The sequence below is a fragment of the Schistocerca cancellata genome, chromosome 6 (genome assembly GCF_023864275.1).
Source record: "Schistocerca cancellata isolate TAMUIC-IGC-003103 chromosome 6, iqSchCanc2.1, whole genome shotgun sequence".
Taxonomy (NCBI): domain Eukaryota; kingdom Metazoa; phylum Arthropoda; class Insecta; order Orthoptera; family Acrididae; genus Schistocerca; species Schistocerca cancellata.
Genome location: NC_064631.1, coordinates 487,819,649 through 487,841,240, shown reverse-complemented (window position 1 = coordinate 487,841,240; position 21,592 = coordinate 487,819,649). Strand labels below are relative to the sequence as shown.

General features: G+C 37.8%; 1 protein-coding gene across 2 annotated transcripts in view; it reads left to right on the top strand.

Annotated features, from left to right (window-relative positions):
• Positions 1 to 423: 423 nt before the first annotated feature.
• Positions 424 to 21,592, top strand: part of LOC126191554 (uncharacterized) — a 63,123-nt gene continuing 41,954 nt past the window's right edge. Inside the window, exons 1-3 of one of the 2 annotated variants that reach the window (XM_049932465.1) lie at positions 424 to 621; positions 700 to 1,182; positions 2,250 to 2,864. In XM_049932465.1, the coding sequence (XP_049788422.1) occupies positions 460 to 621; positions 700 to 1,182; positions 2,250 to 2,288 (684 nt within the window). In that variant the 5' untranslated portion in view covers positions 424 to 459 and the 3' untranslated portion in view covers positions 2,289 to 2,864. Of the gene's footprint in view, positions 622 to 699; positions 1,183 to 2,249; positions 2,865 to 21,592 lie in introns of those variants that run through there. The other variant, XM_049932464.1, reaches the window with a different exon arrangement.

Here is a 21,592-nt window from a genome sequence, read left to right as displayed (position 1 = left end):
CATGTTCTTGTTATAAATGAGCCGGTTCTGAGAAGAGTTAGTTTGAAGGCATGAACACAAGACAGTGTGTTGTGATATTTGTCTTGTCTCATAATACTGAATTCCGATTTTTAAAAGGCTTTTGTTACTGCTTGCCATCTTCTCCCAGCAATATGTGTTGGAATACCCTTAACAAAATGTGTTGTTGTGGTCTTCAGTCCCTAGCTTAACAAAATATATGGATGTAAATAATAACATCCTTGTATATAAATAATCTGTTGTTAGCTACTAGAAAATAGTTGTATAAGATTCATTGTCTAAGTGTTCCATGGATAGCCTTTCCAAACAGGCAGAAATCCTGGTATGTCTACACATGTGTGGGAGAAACAGGAAGTGGCCTATCTATATGATAACTGCAAAGCTTCATTAGGAAGTCTCCCTTAGTGTCAAGTGTCACAGCTATCACAGTAGGCATAAACCATGTTTCTCATAGGCTCTGCACTATTTATTGTTACTGAATTGCTATTATTGCAAGTAAGTGTGATCCAGTGTCTTAGTCTATGCCAGGAGGAAGGTTGGTCATGTGAAGTAGAAGGTAAATCCGTGAACTTACTGTACCGTTGTAATGAAGACATTGGGTGGGTAAGTACTGACAGAAAATGTGTAGATTGCTGTAGTCTCACACCTGAAATACATACTTACTACTATTTTTCCCATTAGAATGCTGTCTTTGAGGAGAGTGTACTGACAGTACCTGATGGAACACACAGCATAACAATTATGGACTGCTATGATGTTATGATTCCACTGTCATTCAGTTTCCATAGTGATTTGAATCAGAGGCTGCCAAAGCTCAGTATAAATAATGTTGCTAGTCTGCTCTTGACAGCAGCTCCTGATACATTATCCATTCCACAAAATATTATTCTGAACAACATTCATTGGTTGGACTGTATAAAAAGGAACACTTTCTCAGGAGACTGGCAGTCTATAGCATTTTCCAATGTAACCATTGACAGAATTGACATGTATGCATTTGCAGAACTTAATGTTGCTGTGCACATTGAATGGGACAATGTGAATGTAAACCTTTTAGATACAAACGCCATTGCCAATGTTTTTATTGAAGAAGGAAGTTTCAAAATCAAAAATTCTGTCATTGAAACTATGGAAATAATGTCATTTGGAATAAAAGCTTCAAAGGTAAGCGTCATTAATTGTATGTAATTCAGTATACATATGTGTGTGTGTGTGTGTGTGTGTGTGTGTGTGTGTGTGTGTGAAGAGAGAGAGAGAGGGGGGGGGGGGGGATAAAAGAATTTGAGGAACACACAAACATGGAATATAAGGGTCAATCAAAAAGTTTCCACTTGAGGGCATTTTTACAGCATATATGCAACATCGTGTGATTTCGATGCAGGTATATAAGAACTGACATGTAGGTAAGGGATTAATGTGGCAATTGTGTCTTTCCAATATGTGTGCAGTAGAGGTGGCCACATGAATTTTGGCGACATTACTATTGAAAGTGTCCAAACAGGACCAATGTGCTGTTAATCTTTTCTTGGCTGCTGAAGACAAAACCAATAGACATCCAACAGAGAATGAAGAATCTGTATGGAGCAGCACATCTGTCCGAAACCACCATTGTGGAATGGTGCAACAAAGGGTGCTGCTGCTTCATGATAACGTTTGTGTGCGAATTGCAAATGTTGTAATGCAGGAATTACACCAACTCTGGTGGAAGACACTTAAACACCTGCTGTATCATTCTGATCCGATTCCTTTTGGATGAGGATGTGCAGCAGGCAGTTATAAACTTCTCCACGTGTAAGTAGACTGTGTTTTACTAAATGGGCATCTTCAACGTGGTGTGTCAGTGCAATGATTGCCTCAATATTCATGGTGATTTTGCCTGACTGTCATACCAATTTTGGACTGTATAGCTTTCAAAAAGAAATTTTTTGATTGCCCCTTATATTATTATTTATTATTAGGTTTGTTATTTATTATGTATTATTATTATTAGCGTTAGTAGAAATTATCATTAATTTCTCACTTTTAAATGTGTTGATCAGCCACTCTATCTCTCTGTAATTTTCTCAAGTGGGCTTTTCATTTATTACCAAAAATAAAATTGTTACTCTAGAAATCAAGTAAGGCATATGATTGAGTCTAGGGAATATGATTAAAATGTGAAACACAAACTGTACAGGAACTTTTACCAGAATCCATAACAAGATCATTCATTCATTCATTGTGTTCCATAGATCCCATCAAGAAGGATAACCTTCAGGAATGTGGAATGAGTCAAGGCATACATTAACACAAGACACAGACATAGTAGAAACTTAATCTGTATGCTGTATTAACAGTAAACTGTGGCTACACTGCTTAATGCTATTTGAGGATATGCTACCTAAATTAAGCTGAGTTAATTAGTAAGATGCTACTCTGAATAAAGCTGCTGCCTCCCCTATTTCATTATATAGCTACTATTTACCTGATATTAGCAGCTTAATATGTACTTGATCACAATCATATTTTTCAAAGAAAATACTGTTATGTCATATAAATACTGAGTCCTGTTTATAGTACATTATTACTTATCATTCAGGTTTATGACAAACTGTGCTGTTGCCATGTAATTAAAGTAATTTACAGTCCAGGAATCCACATATTCAGATGCTGAAGTTCAGTTAGGCAGTACGGTATATTGATGATTACTGCAGTGTAGTATGTACTGTTGTTGTATTTATTGGTCCTGTTGTCTACAAAGCAGTTTATGTATAAGATATTGGACAAATCAAGTTATAAATGTACTGCTGAAAGTCATTTCTAGGCATATGTATTTAAGGTTACAATAATACACTTTATACATAAGTATTTACATAACACACTTCATAAATTTAAATATTCTTCAATGGAGTAAAAGCAGTGATGCTGTAAATATGACTTTAGAGATTTTCCAAAGGTATTGGCCTCAGTGGTAGGTTTTATGTTTTCAGGAAGTTTGTTATGAAGCTTAACTATCATGTGAAAAGTACCTATCTGGCACAGAGCTGTGCTGATTTCAGTTATATGTAAGTTTTTCTTTCATCTGGTGAAGTTATCATGTATATTATAGTTTTTTCCAGTCTGCAGTCCTTACCTATTAGATTTATTTTAAAGAATAAAAGGGTTTCCATAATGTATACACATGGTAATGGAGGAATACCAGATTTCTTAATCAGAGGTTTACAAGAGTCTCTAGGCTTGCACTCAAACAAGATTCTAATGGCCCTTTTTGCAGTTTAAAAGTGCTATTAGCTGTTTTAGAGTTTCCTCAGAAGGTGACCCCATATCTGAGACGAGAATGAAAGTAGGCATGATATGCATTCATTACTGTTTTCACACTACATCATGACTGTAATGAGCAAAGAAGGTAACATGTTTTCCTCAGTTAAGCATTGAGATATTCAATATGCTTATTCCATCTGATGTTACTCTGCAGCCAAAGTCCTAAGAATTTCGTTTCAGTACTGTTACCAACTAATTAATCATTGATAGAGACCAATGGGATAAACATGTCCTAGTTAGGAGCATTGTGGAATTTTAGTGCAATGGTTTTTTACTGTTTATTACAAGCATTCTGTGCCCAGTTGCTAAATTGTTTCGTGCCACATTTACTGTCTGCTGTAACTGTTTGTTGCTGTCTCCTTTTAGTAGAATTGTGGTGTCATCAGCATTTAAGTTTAGATAATTTGTGTACAGAAGGAACAGAAGGGGTCCCATTGCTGATCCTTGGGGTACACCACATTTAATTTTTTTATAGTCTGACAAGTGTTTGGATAGAGTTTTTAGTTCAATATTTGTATGCTTGATGCACACTGTGTGCTTACGATTAGTCAGGAAGGAACTGATCCATTTGTTGGACAAACCTTGAATACCATATCTTTCAAGCTTTGATAGCAGAATTTTATGATCCACCATGTCAAAAGCTTTTGACAAGTCATAAATACTCCTATTGATTCCTGTTTTTTGTCCATCAGGTTTAGGATGGAATTGATGCAGTCGTAAATAGCAGTTGTCGTTGACCTCTTATTTCTGAATCCATGTTGTTCATTATTTACATAGGATGCTGGTTTTGCTCACACATTTCTTAAGTTTGTCATACATTTCTTTTTCTAATACTTTAGAGATGCAGGAGGTAACTTTGATGGGTCTGTAGGTATTTACATTGTCTTTCTCACCCTTTTTATATACAGGAATAACTTTTGATGTTTTCAATACATCAGGGAAAGTGCCTGCCTGAAGTGAGCGGCCACATAAGTGTGTGAGTATTTCAGTTAGGTTTGATGCACTCTTCTTTAATACTGTTGCAGGCATACCATCAATGCATGCAGAGTTGGAATTTCTTAGTCCTTTCATTGCTTTAGCTACTTCATCTTGTGGAACAGAAATGATGTACATTTATCCTCTACATGCACTTATTTTATATTAATTTGCCTGGGTGCTCTTAAAGTTTGATTGTAACATACTATTAGCCACACCTTGAAAAAATTGTTAATTATGTTGGCTACTTCAATGGATTTGTTACCTTTTTTGTGATAGTGTTACATTTTTGCAAGATTGTCTGTATTCTCCAGATTCTTTTTTTTATAACACTCCACATAGCGTTTGATTTATAAGCTGAATTATAAATGTATTCATCATTATGCATTATTTTTGCTGCTTTTATTACTTTTCTTAATATTTTGGAGTATTTTTATAGTATTTTTTGAGTTACATTTGTTATAAAGTAGTCTTTTCTTCTGGCATGATGCCCTTATTGCCCTAGTGATCCAGCTGTTTGTTCTAGAGTTCCCCCACATGGTTAATGTTTTCAGTGGGAATGCAGTCTCAAAGAAATGGGTTAATGCATCAAAAAACTGGTTAAAACTTCTACATGAGGTTCTGAAAGACATGTTGTTAATAATACTGCCTTTTACTTTTAAGCTTAACATTTGAGGAAGATGGCCACTAAAACCCGAACTGAAAATTTTTAGTGATGTGTTGTGTAAACTCTTCTTGCCTAGAAACTGATCTAGAGCTGTTTGGCAAGTTTCTGTTACTCGGGTATCAGCTTTTACTCCAGTCTTTAAATTACAGGATGTTGGAAGGTTCTTAAGGGTCTCTCTTTTTCCTCTGTTGTGCATCATTGCTAGAGACATGGTTGGTGTCAGCAGTTGCAGAGGAACTGGATGCTGCACCATACTTTTATTTACTAGCTGATACCAAGATGAGCATATTCGATTTTACAGCTCACTCTTTTGTGGAAACAAAGCCCAGACTTGGAAGTACTGTTTCAACAAATACAAATTCCAAATGTATACTGATGCTTTGCTGTTTTTAATTTTTGATTGATGGTGGGAAATATAACTCAGTGTGTGAAAGATCACATGCACTGCAAAATGCAAATTTTATTTATGTTTTAAAAGCCAGAGTGAAGTGAATGGAACTCTCACTTGTTTTCACACTAGTGTAATGAATACTGTATTTCTTTTGTTCAAAGTATAAATGGAATTCAGACAAAATCATGGGCAATGTGATTCCATAATAAATAGAACTAATTGTATATAATCATAAGACCTTTCAGAAGTCAATGTAAATTCAGCTGCACAACATTTTAAGATTCTTACTAAAGTATTGGACTTTCCTTACATTATCGCTCTTGTCACTTGTGTTAATCCACCAAACCAGCTGTGTTATGAGTTAAGTGACAGAGTACATGAGTGTTTGTGTAGAAATGATGTTAGCAACTGAAGTCATAAACCTGTCATGTTATTGTTCTAAAAATGACTCCCACAAAAGATGGCACAGTTTAACATGCACACAGTTATGAGACAATCATGTAGCAGGTTCTGATTCCTAGTTTAACTTCTTTTTCATCTTAATTTGAATGTGTTTACATATCTCCATATACATTATGTGCTTCAACCCATCTCAGTCCTTCCAAATTAAGTAGTGCTCACTTGATTAATGAGCGCTACTCATATGTATACAATGTAAAGTAAGGATGACTTACAAATTTCAGATGTTAATTATTCCATTCTCCATCCTTACCTGTTTTCATTAGAGTTTACTTTTTGACTATTTTTTATGTTAATTGTAGATAGTTATACTGTACTAGTGTAAACCATCATGTATACAAGTTACAAAATTTGTAAATTATAATAATCAGTTTTTAAGGGCAACTATAAAAAAGGTGAGTTTAAATTATAACAGTTTCATTTTATGGCAAGAAGAATACTATCTTTTCTGTTGAAAGATAGTGATAAATGGTAAGTCCACACGCTCAATAATATGTCTCCTTTATTTGTGAGTCTTTTATTCTTCCATATTACCGAGATCATGGCTGTACTATGGAACAATCATGAGCAGGGTAAAAAAGACCTTTTGTACCATGCTGACTTCTTTTATTGCCTTCTTTAGAATATTATTGTCAAGCTGCTACCCCACCACTCACATAATGATATTCCTGGCAGTCATGTTATATAATCAAGAACAGCTAAATGCAACACAATCTGAAGCCTTTTTGGCTCCATTTTGAAACATTATACTGTTTCAAAATCTGTTGAAATATAAAAAATTTGTCACTGTTCATGACAACAACTAATATCGTGAACAGTCCATTATATGGGGTGTAAATTCAAGCAGTACAACACTTATCTTCTCATTTTCTTCTTTGCTGCAACAGTTGATTCTTATAGACAGTCTGAAATTCCTCCAATCTGCAAACTTGATATGTGATATGTATAATAATCAAGTATACAGATGCACCATTTTAAATAATACTGTTTATTATCACAGTGTTAGGACCAATGACAAATATAGATTTTGCTTCAAAATCTGATGAAAGAATGACCTGCTGGCTACAAAAATCCGCGAGTATTTCATTGTATAACACTACAATGGGTTAATTGTTATTAACAGATTTCAAATGAATTACAATTAAACATTTTACATTGAGTTGACAATTTGGATGGCAAAATACTTCTAATTTACTGGTACATGTTTTTTTAAATATAAAGATCACAGTATTTTTTATATTTTAGTAGTGAAATACAAGATGTTCAATTTAACAACAATTCAATTACTTCTTTCTTTACTTATGGGCAAACTAATCAATAAAAACAGTTCCTACTATACACTGAGAGATTACATTAAATATAGCAAAACTTATGTATCTGGCTCAGTTATCAGAAAGTTAGATTTTTTATATTTCCTAATAATGTCCTCACCATTAATTGTATGTTTCTAACATATTAACTTGTTACTGTAGCTTTAAACACATGAAAAGTTTAATGATGTTTAATAGCAATACATCTGGGTTAATATTACATTGAAATATGACCGTATTAATGTTTGATAAAGTATGTTACATCTCTCATTATTTGTGATTTCATTTTTGCAGATTACAAAAGAGCCAGATAATCTTATTCATTACTGCATTCATTCATGTCAGCAGTACATTACAATAGAAAAAACATTAATACATAGTTATTACTACCAAACCCTTAGGTGATTTTTACTCATGTTTAGCTGTTTTGTATTATTTTCTTTTGATATTGTTTGCATCTGTGGTTACATGTATTTCATATGTATACAGGGTGTCCCATTTATCTTGACCTCCACTAAATAACTATTTATCCAGATGCAAATTACAAAATGTTTCAAGCAAATGTTCTTTAGCTGTCAGGGGGACATCAATCAGCATGATTGCCTTCGTTGTAGCTTTGTTTCTTACAAAGATATAAACAGTGGTATGGCTTTTTTAAATGGTACCCTGTATGTTTTATTTGGTTATTCATTTCCTCTCCTAAAGACCTATTCAAACATGTATCAGAGTATACCATTCACTGAACACACAACGTTATTAATTACATAACATAACATTGACTCTGAGCCCAGGATCTCAAACTCATCCACTTCCTGGAGTTGTCAGAAAACAAATGAAAACCAAGTAAAAACATTATACAAAATTGACTTTGACTCTCCTGTTACCATTGCCCAGGAGTAGAACATACAAAGGTGCTCAAAGTGGTGACCCTGGACACCGATACACTGGTGCACTCATTGAATGAAAGAATTATTTACCGCTTCCAGTGTTAGATGTTGAAGAGAATTACAAGCAAGCATGATACGCTCCTGCATGTCCTCTGGAGTTGTTGGAATACCGTGATAGGCAATGTCTTTAATGCATCCCCAAAGAAAAAAGTCCAGAGGATTTAAATCAGGAGACCTAGCAGGCCAAGTAACTGTTCCTCCTTGACCAATCCATCTGGCAGGATACCTCTGGTTCTGAACATGACGTGCACGCAAGGCATTATGTACTAGACATCCATCGGGTTGATACCATACAAGCATTCTGGTTCTTAGTGGAACTTCATCCAGAAGAAGAGGAAGAATTTGTCTGAGGAAGTTGGCATACGCTGTGCTATTTAGACTACCATTGATGAAATAAGGGCCAATAATTATAGTACCAAGCATCCCACACCAGACATTAACTCTCCATTGACACTGATTCTCCACCTGTCTAACCCATTGTGGGTTGTCGCTGGACCAATAATGCATGTTCTTGTATTTACCTGTCCTTTGTTTGATAAGAAACATTCATCAGTAAATAGAACATTGGAGAAGAAGTTCAGGTTGGCGAGGATTTATTCCTGTGCCCACTGACATAACTATAACCAATTCTGGAAATCATTTCCATGCAATTCTTGATGTATGTGTACATGGTAAGGATGGAACCGGTGACATGTAAGAATATGATGTACACTGGTTTTAGGAATGCCAATCTCATATTCACACTGTCGTATGCTCACATGTGGATTCATAGCAACAGAAGCGAGAACAGTAACTTCGGCAGCTTCATCTGTGCGAGTGCTTCAACGATTGTGTTTTCATGGGTCAAAACTTCCTGTTTCCTGAAGCATTGCAACAAGAAGAGGAAACATCCACCGGGAAGGTGGGTTCTTGTGAGGCTATCACTCTCTGTACAGTTCCGCTGCCTGCGCAGCATTTTGCAACCTTTAGCAACAATAATAAAAGAAATGATGTAGTTTGTAGGAAGGACAACCTTTACTGTATGACTAATCTACACAACAGTATTTAAAAGGACTAAACTACTGTACTAAATGTTGTTGTTGTTGTTGTTGTTGTTGTGGTCTTCAGTCCTGAGACTGGTTTGATGCCGCTCTCCATGCTACTCTATCCTGTTCAGGCTTCTTCATCCCCCAGTACCTACTGCAACCTACATCCTTCTGAATCTGCTTAGTGTATTCATCTCTTCATCTCCCTCTATGATTTTTACCCTCCACGCTGCCCTCCAATGCTAAATTGGTGATCCCTCGATGTCTCAGAACATGTCCTACCAACCAATCCCTTCTTCTAGTCAAGTTGTGTCACAATCTCCTCTTCTCCCCAATTCTACTCAATACCTCCTCATTAGTTATGCGATCTACCTATCTAATCTTCAGCATTCTTCTGTAGCACGACATTTCGAAAGCTTCTATTCTCTCCTTGTCCAAACTATTTATCGTCCATGTTTCACTTCCATCCATGGTTACACTCCATACAAATACTTTCAGAAATGACTTCCTGACACTTAAATCAATACTCGATGTTAACAAATTTTTCTTTTTCAGAAACGCTTTCCTTGCCATTGCCAGTCTACATTTTATATCCTCTCTACCTTGACCATCAACAAGTATTTTGCTCCCCAAATAGCAAAATTCCTTTACTACTTTAAGTGTCTCATTTCCTAATCTAATTACCTCAGCATCACCTGACTTAATTCGACTACATTCCATTATCCTCGTTTTGCTTTTGTTGATGTTCATCTTATACCCTCCTTTCAAGACACTGTCCATTCTGTTCAACTGCTCTTCCAAGTCCTTTGCTGTCACTGACAGAATTACAATGCCATCTGTGAACCTCATTCTTTTTATTTCTTCTCCATGGATTTTAATTCCTACTCTGACTTTTTCTATTGTTTCCTTCACTGCTTGCTCAATATACAGATTTAATAACATCGGGGAGAGACTACAACCCTGTCTCACTCCCTTCCCAACCACTGCTTCCCTTTCATGTCCCTTGACTCTTATAACTGCCATCTGGTTTCTGTACAAATTGTAAATAGCCTTTCGCTCCCTGTATTTTACCCCTGCCACCTTCAGAATTTGAAAGAGAGTATTCCAATCAACATTGTCAAAAGCTTTCTCTAAGTCTACAAATGCTAGAAACATAGGTTTGCCTTTCCTTAATCTTTCTTCTAAGATAAGTCGTAGGGTCAGTATTGCCTCATGTGTTCCAACATTTCTATGGAATCCTAACTGATCTTCCCCAAGGTCGGCTTCTATCAGTTTTTGCATTCGTCTGTAAAGAATTTCTGTTAGTATTTTGCAGCTGTGACTTATTAAACTGATAGGCTGGTCATTTTCACATCTGTCAACACCTGATTTCTTTGGGATTGGAATGATTATAATCTTCTTGAAGTCTGAGGGTATTTCGCCTGTCTCATACATCTTGCTCACCAGATGGTAGAGTTTTGACAGGACTGGCTCTCCCAAGGCTGTCAGTAGTTCTAATGGAATGTTGTCTACTCTGGGGGCCTTGTTTTGATTCAGGTCTTCCAGTGCTCTGTCAAACTCTTCACACAGTATCATATCTCCCATTTCATCTTCATCTACATCCTCTTACATTTCCATAATATTGTCCTCAAGTACATCGCCCTTGTATAGACCCTCTATATACTCCTTCCACCTTTCTGCTTTCCCTTCTTTGCTTAGAACTGGGGTTCCATAAAAGCTCTTGATATTCAAGCAAGTGGTTCTCCTTTCTCCAAAGGTCTCTTTAATTTTCCTGTAGGCAGTATCTATCTTACCCCTAGTGATATGCACCTCTGCATCCTTACATTTGTCCTCTAGCCATTCCTGCTTAGTCATTTTGCACTTCCTGTCGATATCATTTTTGAGACGTTTGTATTCCTTTTTGCCTGCTTCATTTACTGCATTTTTATATTTTCTCCTTTCATCAATTAAATTCAATATTTCTTCTGTTACCTAAGGATTTCTACTAGCCCTACTCGATCCTCTGCTGCCTTCACTACTTCATCCCTCAAAGCTACCCATTCTTTTTCTACTGTATTTCTTTCCCCCATTCCTGTTATTTGTTCCCTTATGCTCTCCGTGAAACTCTGCATATCCTCTGGTTTAGTCAGTTTGTCCAGGTCCCATCTCCTTAAATTCCCACCTTTTTGCAGTTTCTTCAGTTTTAATCTACAGTTCATAACTAATAGATTGTGGTCAGAGTCCACATCTGCCCCTGGAAATGTCTTACAATTTAAAACCTGGGTTCTAAATCTTTGTCTTATCATTATATAATCTATCTGAAACCTTTTAGTATCTCCAGGCTTCTTCCATGTATACAACCTTCTTTTATGATTCTTGAACCAAGTGTTAGCTATGATTAAGTTGTGCTCTGTGCAAAATTCTACCAGGCAGCTTCCTCTTTCATTTCTTACCCTCAATCCATATTCACCTACTACGTTTCCTTCTCTCCCTTTTCCTACACTCGAATTCCAGTCACCCATGACTATTAAATTTCTGTCTTCCTTCACTATCTGAATAATTTCTTTTATATCATCATACATTTCTTCAATTTCTTCGTCATCGGCAGAGCTAGTTGGCATGTAAACTTATACTACTGTAGTAGGCATGGGCTTCGTGTCTATCTTGGCCACAATAATGCATTCACTGTGCTGTGTGTAGTAGCTTACCCGTACTCCTATTTTTTTATTCCTTATTAAACCTACTCCTGCATTACCCCTATTTGATTTTGTATTTATAATCCTGTATTCACCTGACCAAAAGTCTTGTTCCTCCTGCCACCGAACTTCACTAATTCCCACTATATCTAACTTCAACCTATCCATTTCCCTTTTTAAATTTTCTAATCTACCTGCCCGACTAAGAGATCTGACATTCCACGCTCCGATCCGTAGAACGCCAGTTTTCTTTCTCCTGATAACGACGTCCTCTTGAGTAGTCCTCACCCGGAGATACGAATGGGGTACTATTTTACCTCCGGACTATTTTACCCAAGAGGACGCCATCATCATTTAATCATACAGTAAAGCTGCATGCCCTCGGGAAAAATTACGGCTGTAGTTTCCCCTTGCTTTCAACCGTTCGCAGTACCAGCGCAGCAAGGCCGTTGTGGTTAGTGTCACAAGGCCAGATCAGTCAATCATCCAGACTGTTGCCCCTGCAACTACTGAAAAGGCTGCTGCCATTCTTCAGGAACCACATGTTTGTCTGGCCTCTCAACAGATACCCCTCCGTTGTGGTTGCACCTACGGTACGGCTATCTGTATTGCTGAGGCACGCAAGCCTCCCCACCAACAGCAAGGTCCAAGGTTCATGGGGGGAGATACAAATTAGTGAACACTAATATGGGATCCACCCTTCATCAGATACAAATTAGTGGACATTAATATGGGATCCACCCTTCGACTTTATGGTGGTTTGAGCTCTGTTGGGTACCATTTCAAGGAGTTGCCTGAAGGTCTTTCTTCCTTATGGGCTGAAACCTGGTAAGGTGGGACACTGGGGGCTGGAGCAAAGTCTACATTCTAATTCATAACAAAGCTGTTCCATTGGGTTCAGGCTGAGACTCTGGGCAGGCCTCTCCATTTCAGGAGTGTTGTTGCCCTCAAACCATTGCTCCATAGATGCTCATTTATGATAGGGTGCATTGTCACATTGATACAATCAACCATTGTCTCTGAAGTTTTCCTCTGCTGTATGCAGTGCACAATGCTGCAGAATGTCTTACTATTCTTCTGCATTTAGTGTTTCCTTATCCACAATACGCAGACCGGGGGAAGGGGCGGGGGGGAAGCCCTTACCATAACCATAACACCACCTCGTCCATATTTCACTGTTAGCCACTACAAGTGATAGCAGGTATCATCCTCCAGACATTTGTCACACCCAAACCCTTCCATCAGATTGGCACAGGGTTGTGTTATTGTGGTCTTCAGTCCAAAGACTGGTTTTGATGCAGCTCCCCATGCTACTCTATCATGTGCAAACCTCTAGATCTCTGAGTAACTACTGCAACCTACATCCTTCTAAATCTGCTTACTTTATTCATTTCTTGGTATCCCTCTATGATTTTTACCCGCTGTGGCAGCACGGTTCTTTCTGTCCCTTTACAACGGACCTGCACCTACCTGTGAACATTGTCTCAGCAGATCATCTGTAGGAAAGCTGAGTGAAACCTACTGTACTTCGACATGAACGAGGCTGCAATTTAAGTCACTAATCTATGTTTCGGGAGAAAGTCTTCACACAAATGAAAGTTTGGAAATTTTGTCCTCAATTAATATATTCTGAAACTTAGGTGAACAAGTATCACTGCCAAGCCCATGCTAGTCTTAAAACAGTCACTCACAATCCCTTTCACTCACGTTAGCAAGTTTATGGTGTTGCATTTCCCAAAAATGTAATAGCTACAAAAATACTGATTGTTTTTGATTGAGAATGCTCACCAAATATTAAGTCTGTCGGTACCAAATGCAGTCACAGTTTTTAGCCAATATGCCACGCAGAATATATGTCTTTTCTCGTCACAAAATTCACTTAAAAAATCCAAAATTTCTACACACCCATTGGAATAATTATGCTGTCCCTTTACAACACTTTTGATGTATGAAATACTGCTAGATCCAGCAACTTATCATTTCCATTGGAACTTCTACTACCACACACATCTGAACTGTTTCACAGTTAGGCTCCCATTCTTCTCTAGAATACTCTAAGTCTTTTCTACCAGCAGAGAAAGGTGCACAAAGAATATTGCTTTACCATTGGTCAGTTTACTCAACAGCCAATAGCAAAACAACACTTTCCCGTGTCAGTCCGCGCTTTTCATCAATAACCAATCACAAAATAGTAAACCTAATGACTGCACTTTTTACCGACATAATTATCTAATATGCTGACTTTTGCTTATGCATAAAGTTATTTACTATTGTTATTTATACCTGAATTAACTTTCCCTTTACCATAAACTTACTTTACAAATCTATTCTACAAAAATCCCCTTTGTTCATATCCATACTTCTTTGAAATGTTCCCACACTAAATCCTACTACATAACTCGTTAAACAATTATCTTCATATTAACCTTAAACCACACTCACACATCATTCATACTGCTAAAACACATTTATAGCATTTTACATACACAAAAAGAAATAATAACACTTTATGAAAATACTAGAACAGTTTATGAAAAACATTCTATTACTTTAGTGCACTCTAGTGGGCACAATCGAAACTAAAATCACAGTCCCCCTATCCAATAATGTCCTCTATCAGCTAATACATAAACTACGTGCGCGTCCAGTCTCGCATCACCATCTGTCACTATCCAGCTCTGAGACACATCTCCCACTTAACCGCCTCCAAGGCAGGATCATTATACAGCGCTACACCTCACCGCCACACTTATGTCCAAAACTAAACTGGTGGTCCTTTGATGTTTCAGAATGTGCCCTTCTTTTAGTCCAGTTGTGTCACAAATTTTTTTTTTTCCCCAGTCCTGTTCAGTTTCTCCTAATTAGGTATGTGATCTACTGTGGCATTTTATTTGTGTTGGCTGAATGGTGATGGTTGTCTCAGTCTGGTTGACATGGAACAGTGTCGATAGATTGCGACGACTCTGATCTGTAACTGTTAAAAACAAACTCCTTGCTTGGTTGATTAGTTTCAGACACTATCTCCGTTAGACTTATATCAGCGTATCGATGTAGCAGCACACTGGAATGTGTAAGCAGTCCTTGTTTAAAATTGAAGCACTGGTGTTCAAAGTCTGTCAGTCTGCTTTACTTCAAACCCACAGCAACTGCACTTCACAATACCGTAACAACTCCCTTGATCTGAAACAATTAACCAAATATGCTCCACATGTTCACAACAGGCTGATAAGTTTACGCAAACTTGATAACTGTAGTTCTTATGCCCAGTTTACGAATGAGTGTTCAAATGCAGATAATAGTATATCTTGAATTATAAAGTCCATCACTCAAGCTGATGCCACATCATAGTTTTGCGAGGATGCTGATTTATTAATTAATATAGCATTGTCAAGGTGTGACTAAAGTGTTAATTCAACAACTATTACAATGTAATTCCAGATATAAAATACTCTTCAGACAACGTACAGAAAGCATCGGATTTTGGTGTAAACTTGCTGTTCACTGTTAATAAAATCATTAAATCACCTTTAACTTCTGTGTTCTCTCAAGAAATAGTAAATTTCACAATTACACAATAAATTTCCTTTAAATGACGTAGCCGACACGAAGCATTAAGGTCATATTGGAGTTTATTGAACTTTCTAATTATTTAAACCTGCTCTGAAAACACACCAATCTGTCATTGAGGGTCTTGAATCTATTTGCATCAGTGACATTGACTACAGCTTCCAACAACACGGCGTAACTGTTAGTTCTTCGTGATCACATGTAGCTGTTTCCTACTCAAGGCTAACAATAGAGTTTGGTATATTGCTGTGTCCTTTGATGTTTGTGACAATCACAGGTCATGAAGGCTAAGTCCCAGCGTTAATCAGGTATCACACAATTTACTTTTCTTTCACATATAATAACTGCTCCACTGTCTGGCTAAACTGTAAATGTTATTTTACTTCAGTTCAAAATTCTGACTAGTATGTCAAGTCGATAATGGAAAGCTTTTAAAACTTCAGATCGGTTTGAAACAATCTAGTAGCATTCAATAGGCTTACTACTACTGTGATGTCTACAAGAGAGACTGAATTAACATCTCCATTGCAGTGTCACATTGTAGTCGCAGCGAAATTACAGCTTGATGTGGCTACAACTCTCTTCTTGGATAAATGTTATCTCTGATCTATTTATGGTCTGGGCTTTAACCTTTGTAAATAATATATTTTGAATTATTTATTTAAAGTTTCAGGCTTCATGTCATCTGATAGTCTTTCATTTAGTCCTTTCTTTATAATAAACATTATTATCTACATAGTATTCCTGTTAGTCAAACTTGCAATAGTGTTAATTTTGTTGTCAGTAGCTCCTGTCAATGTCAGGATAACTAATTTTGCTATTTCTTTTGCTACCAAAGGGCTTTCATTAGGGGTTCCATATTTGGGGTGTTACAGTACCCATCTAATCTTCAGCATTCTTCTGCTGCACCACATTTCAAAAGCTTCGATTCTCTTTTTATCTAATTCGTTTATCGTCCATGTTTTACTTCCATACATAGCTACACTCCAGACAAATACCTCCAGAAAAGACTTCCAAACACTTAAGTCTATAGTTGATGATATCAAATTTCTCTTCTTTGGAAACACTTTTCTTGCCATTGCCAGTCTACATTTTATATCCTCTCTACTTCAGCCGTCATCAGTTATTTTGTAGCCCAAATAGCAAAACTCAGCTACTACTTTAAGTGTCTTATTTTCTAATCTCATTTCCTCACCATCATCTGATTTAATTCGTCTGCACTCCATTATTCTTGTCTTGCTTTTGTTGATGTTCATCTTATATCCTTCTTTCAAGAGACTGTCCATTCTGTGTAACTGCTCTTCAAAGTCCTTTGCTGTCTCTGACAGAATTACAATGTCATCGGCAAACCTCAAAGTTTTTATGTCTTCTCTTTGGACTTTAATTCCTACTCCAAATTTTTATTTGGGTTCCGTTACTGCTTGCTCAGTGAGCAGATTGAATAACATGGGGGATACGCTACAACCATGTCTCACTCCCTTCTCGACCACTGCTTTCCTTTCGTACCCCTCAACTCTTATGACTTCTGTCTAGTTGCCTTACAAATTGTAAACAGTCTTTCACTCCCTCTATTTTACCTCCTCCTACATTCATAATTTCAAAGAGAGTATTGCAGTCAACATTGTCAAAGGCTTTCTCTAAGTATGTAAATGCTATAAAAGTGGGTTTGTCTTTCCTTGACCTATCTTCTAAGATAAGTCATAGTGTTGGTATTGCCTCATGTCTCCCTACATTTCTCTGATATCCAAACTGATCTTTCCCAAAGTCAGCTTCTACCAGTTTTTCCATTCTTCTGTAAAGAATTTGTGTTAGTATTTTGTAACCATTACTTATTAAACTGACAGTTTGGTAATTTTCACACCTGTCAGCAACTGTTCTCATAGAAATTGGAATTATTACATTGTCCTTGAAGTTTGAGGGTACTTCACCTGTCACATGCGTATAGCAGATCTGAAGGAAGAGTTTTGCTGTTGGAAGGTTCTGCCAAGACTCTCAGTAATTCTGATGGATTTTTGTCTACTCTTGCTTTGACTTAAGTATTTCAGTGCTCTGTCAAATTCTTCTTGCAGGTCACAGGGTATAGTACGATTTACCACTTCACTCACTTCCAGTCATAGGGGGCCTAAGGTTCTGAGGATTCCTTAAAGCTCCGCCTGGACATCAGGAATGGGATTACCTTGGCAAACTTTGTATGTGGTGTTGTCTGAAAGCTGACGCAGTCCCTCAGCCACATACCCCCGACGATCAAGTACCACTGTCGTGGAACCCTTGTCCGCCGGAAGAATGACGATGGAACGGTCAGCCTGCTCTGGAATGTAGAATGTAAAATGTAGAATAGGTCCTATATCCTATCTTTTTTTTATTCTGTCACCCAGGGATCATTTCATAATGATTTAAGATTTTTCATCATAATTCAATGAAGGTAAATAACTCCAATATACACTCTAAGACAAAGAAACAAAGGAATTATTTGGATGGGATGGAAATCAGTAGATGTGAGGTAAGTGTACAGACAAACAAATGATTCCAATTACAATTACAATTACAAATGATTACAATTTCAGAAAAATCCCATCACTGTCCGGGGAATCTCCAAACACATCTTTGGCCTGAAATCTCACTGAGTGGAGTAGAATTCTGTTCAATGATGAGTGTCACTTTGAAATGAGCTGTGATGACCAGCAAAGATGTATCTGAAGATGCCCTGCAAAGCAGTGGGATACCAACCTGACTGTCACCCACTGTAAAGCCTGACAACCAGTGGTGATGGTCTGAGGTATCATATCATTTCATAGCAGGACCCCTTTGGTTGTCATCCTCAGCACCGTTGCAGCACAGCAATACACTGACAATATTCTATGCCCTGTTTTGTTGCCCTTCATGGCAAGTCATCTTGGCCATACATTTCAGCAAGATAATGCCTGCCCACACATGGTGAAAGTTTCTGCTGCTTGTCATTGTGCTTGCCAAACCTTACCTTAGCCAGCAAGGTTGCCAGTCCTTTCCTCAATTGAGAGCCTTTGAACATTCTGGGCAAGGCCTTCCAACCAACTAGGATTTTCATTATCTAACACATCGATCAGACAAAATTTGGTATGATGTCCCTCAGTAGGACATCCAACAACTCTCTCAATCAATACCAAGCCAAATAATTGCTTGTATAAGAGCCAGAGGTGGACCAGCACATTATTATCTTGCTCCATTTGTGAAGTTCTTTATCCTGAATAAATAATCTAATTTTTCTGAAATCATAATCAGTTGTTTGTCTGTACATGTACATCACATCTACCGATTTCCATCCAATTCAGATAATTCCTTCATGGTGCTGCTGCTTTTTTTTTTTTTTTTTAGATTGCACAATACAGAGAATACATAAGTTTGCTTATGATTATAGGACAGGTGGTCAGCCATGGCCTTGCTGAAAGAACAGTTGCAGCATTTGCATGAAATGATAAAGGAAAACCTAAATTAGAATGGCCAGGCAGAGCAAACTCCATCTTTCCAATGTAAAGTCAGTGTCTTAACAACTGCATTGCATCATTTGTATGGTCCGTACCATGCAGTAATCTCTTTGATAATACACAGTGAACACCGAATATCTTACAACAAAGTTGGCATTGCACCACTGCAGACACTATAGCTGCACACTCATGACCATGAACTTGCATGTTCCACATCCTCTCTTCAGTCCATTTCAAAAACTGAGTCAGTATCCCACCTAATCAATGAAATGTTCAGCTCATTAGAGTGACAAAGCATTACTATCATGCACTACAGATCTTGTCACATTTGCTTGTAAAAGCATAACATTATGATTATGCATTTAATATAACAGGATGTTGTAACTGACCCTTTTCATTATTAATGACATGTATAAGATAAACTTTATAATATAATTTCAGTTATTTGAAATATATGAGCTTTCATTGTCTTTGCTTTCATAGAAACCTGGTTCGAAAAACAGTGTAGGTACAGAGTAAGGAAGGTGATGCTGAAGGTAGCTCTTTATGGTCTGCTCCTGCTCACAGCAGTCCATATCTAAGAAACAGCTTGTTTCCTGCATTATGTGCACCCAAATTCTAAAATGACAAAGAAAAAAAGAGTGTATGTTGCACATAAAAGCAAAACATGACTAATTTTGTTACAAATGGGCCATGTTGGCTGTGAATGTTTATTTTTTGTTTTAAGAACGGAGAAGCTCTCACTATACATAAGTATGTTGCACATAAAAGCAAAACTTGGCTAATTTTCTTAAAAATGGAGCATGTTGACTGTGAATGGTTATTTTGTTGTGTTAAACATGGAGAAGCTCTCACTATACATAAGTACAAGAAGGGATCATATGAGAATAATTATTAGGAATAATGACTACTAATCAAACAAAGAAACCATAATTCATTTTAAATTGTATGTAGCAAAGGTTTGAAGCAACAGGAAGAAAACTCATATTATTTCTATTTCAGTGCAAAGTAGCAAGTGTATTCACGTACAAGCTAGATCAATATCACAGATATTGTGCAAAAATTTTATACCAATATCATGTCTTTTTCTTATTAGATTGCAAAATCATGGGATACCTGTGGAAGCTTAAACCATATGAAGGTGATCTTCAGACCTTTTTGGGGAAGTGTAGTGAACTGCTTAGAACATATAGTGTGGTGTTAAAATAAACTAAGAAAAGAAATTAAATTACAAATTTAATATAGAAAGTTGTGATCAAAATTGTGTATCCAGGTCTTGTGTTATTGCATCAGAATTTGCCCACATTACAAGTGAGCTATGTATTGATTTACTTGAATATGTACTGACATTACTTGAATGTGTGCTAACATAACTTAATCAAACTGTTCTAACTAGGAACACAAGGAAGCACACATCCAGAAAAGAAACACAATTTATTGGCTCACAGAGTGACAATAACATGCGTACAGTGGAGTGACAACAACAAAAATACGGTGTAGGCAGTTACATGTCTCATAAACATTAACAACTGAGGGCCTGGAGGCTCTTGCATGTCCTTATAAAGACACTTCCCCATCAGGTGTCACTGGAGTAGTGTTGTGGATGCACTGAAAACCAGGTGATGGCAGTTGACTGGGGGACTCTGGTGCCCACCTCAGGTAGTTGTGGGCAAGTCAAGTGAATGTTGGTGTGCACTATATTTGCTGCTGTGGCCTAAGGTCTGCTGTGGACGGCAGTTGTAGTGACCACTTGGTTATTACACTCCTCCTTCTTGGAGGAGGGAAAAACAAGGCATCACAGCCCACAATGCTGTGAGTGAAGAGACATCCATGGCATCTGTGGCAGTGCCAGCAATGGCAGTCAAAGGTGGGAGAAGTTCCCGATCTGCCTACACTGGCCCATATGGGCAAAAGTGAGTGGGATGAGAACATCTGCACTGCCTGTGCACCCCAAGGTGACTGGTGAACAGGGCCAGTGATGGGGGCACAAATCATCATGATGTCAGATTGGAAAGGAGAGGTTCTGGTGACAGACCAGGCTTCTGTCCCCATTGACAGCAGCACCTACTCAGCACAGTGAGAGGCACCAGCACCTGCTGCAGGAAGCAAACTCACTGTCAGTCCTGATAAAGCCCTAACTGCCAGGATAAGCAGGCTTGAGCCAGCCTATATGACTGCCAAAGCCACCAAGGCTGACAAGGATGAAGTGTTGAACCCTTGGCCCGAGGACTAGCAGATGCCTGCCCATCAGCAAGAAGATGAGCAGTGCTCGTGGCTGAGAGCCATGCAGAAGCTCAGCACGACTGTTGGCCCTAATTGGCATCATTCTGTAAAGGCTTAAAAATTGTGAAGGCCTCCTTGGCTGGGAAATCATCTATGTACTTGCAAATCTGCATCTTAAACGTTTGGACATTGCATTCCACCTAGCTGTCTGACAGCAGATGGAACAGAGGCACCATGACATGACAAATCCCATTATATGTACAAAAGCCCTTGAAAGACTGTGTCACTAATTGAGGACTGTTGTCCACACCCAGGTTGCAAGGCAACAGTCATGCCAGCTGCTGCAGATGGATAAAAAATGACATAAAGAAAACAAGAAAAAGTATGAATTGCCAATAATCATAAAGTGTCCAAAACATGATCAGTTAAATCAATGTGGACCTTTTCCCAGGGCTTTGTAGGGGCCAGCCATATTGAAAATACAGTGCATGGTATTGCCTGCTGTGCTGATCTGAACACATGTGGCAGGCCACAAGAAGGTGTTCCACCTCCCAATCAAAGCTCAAGCCCAACA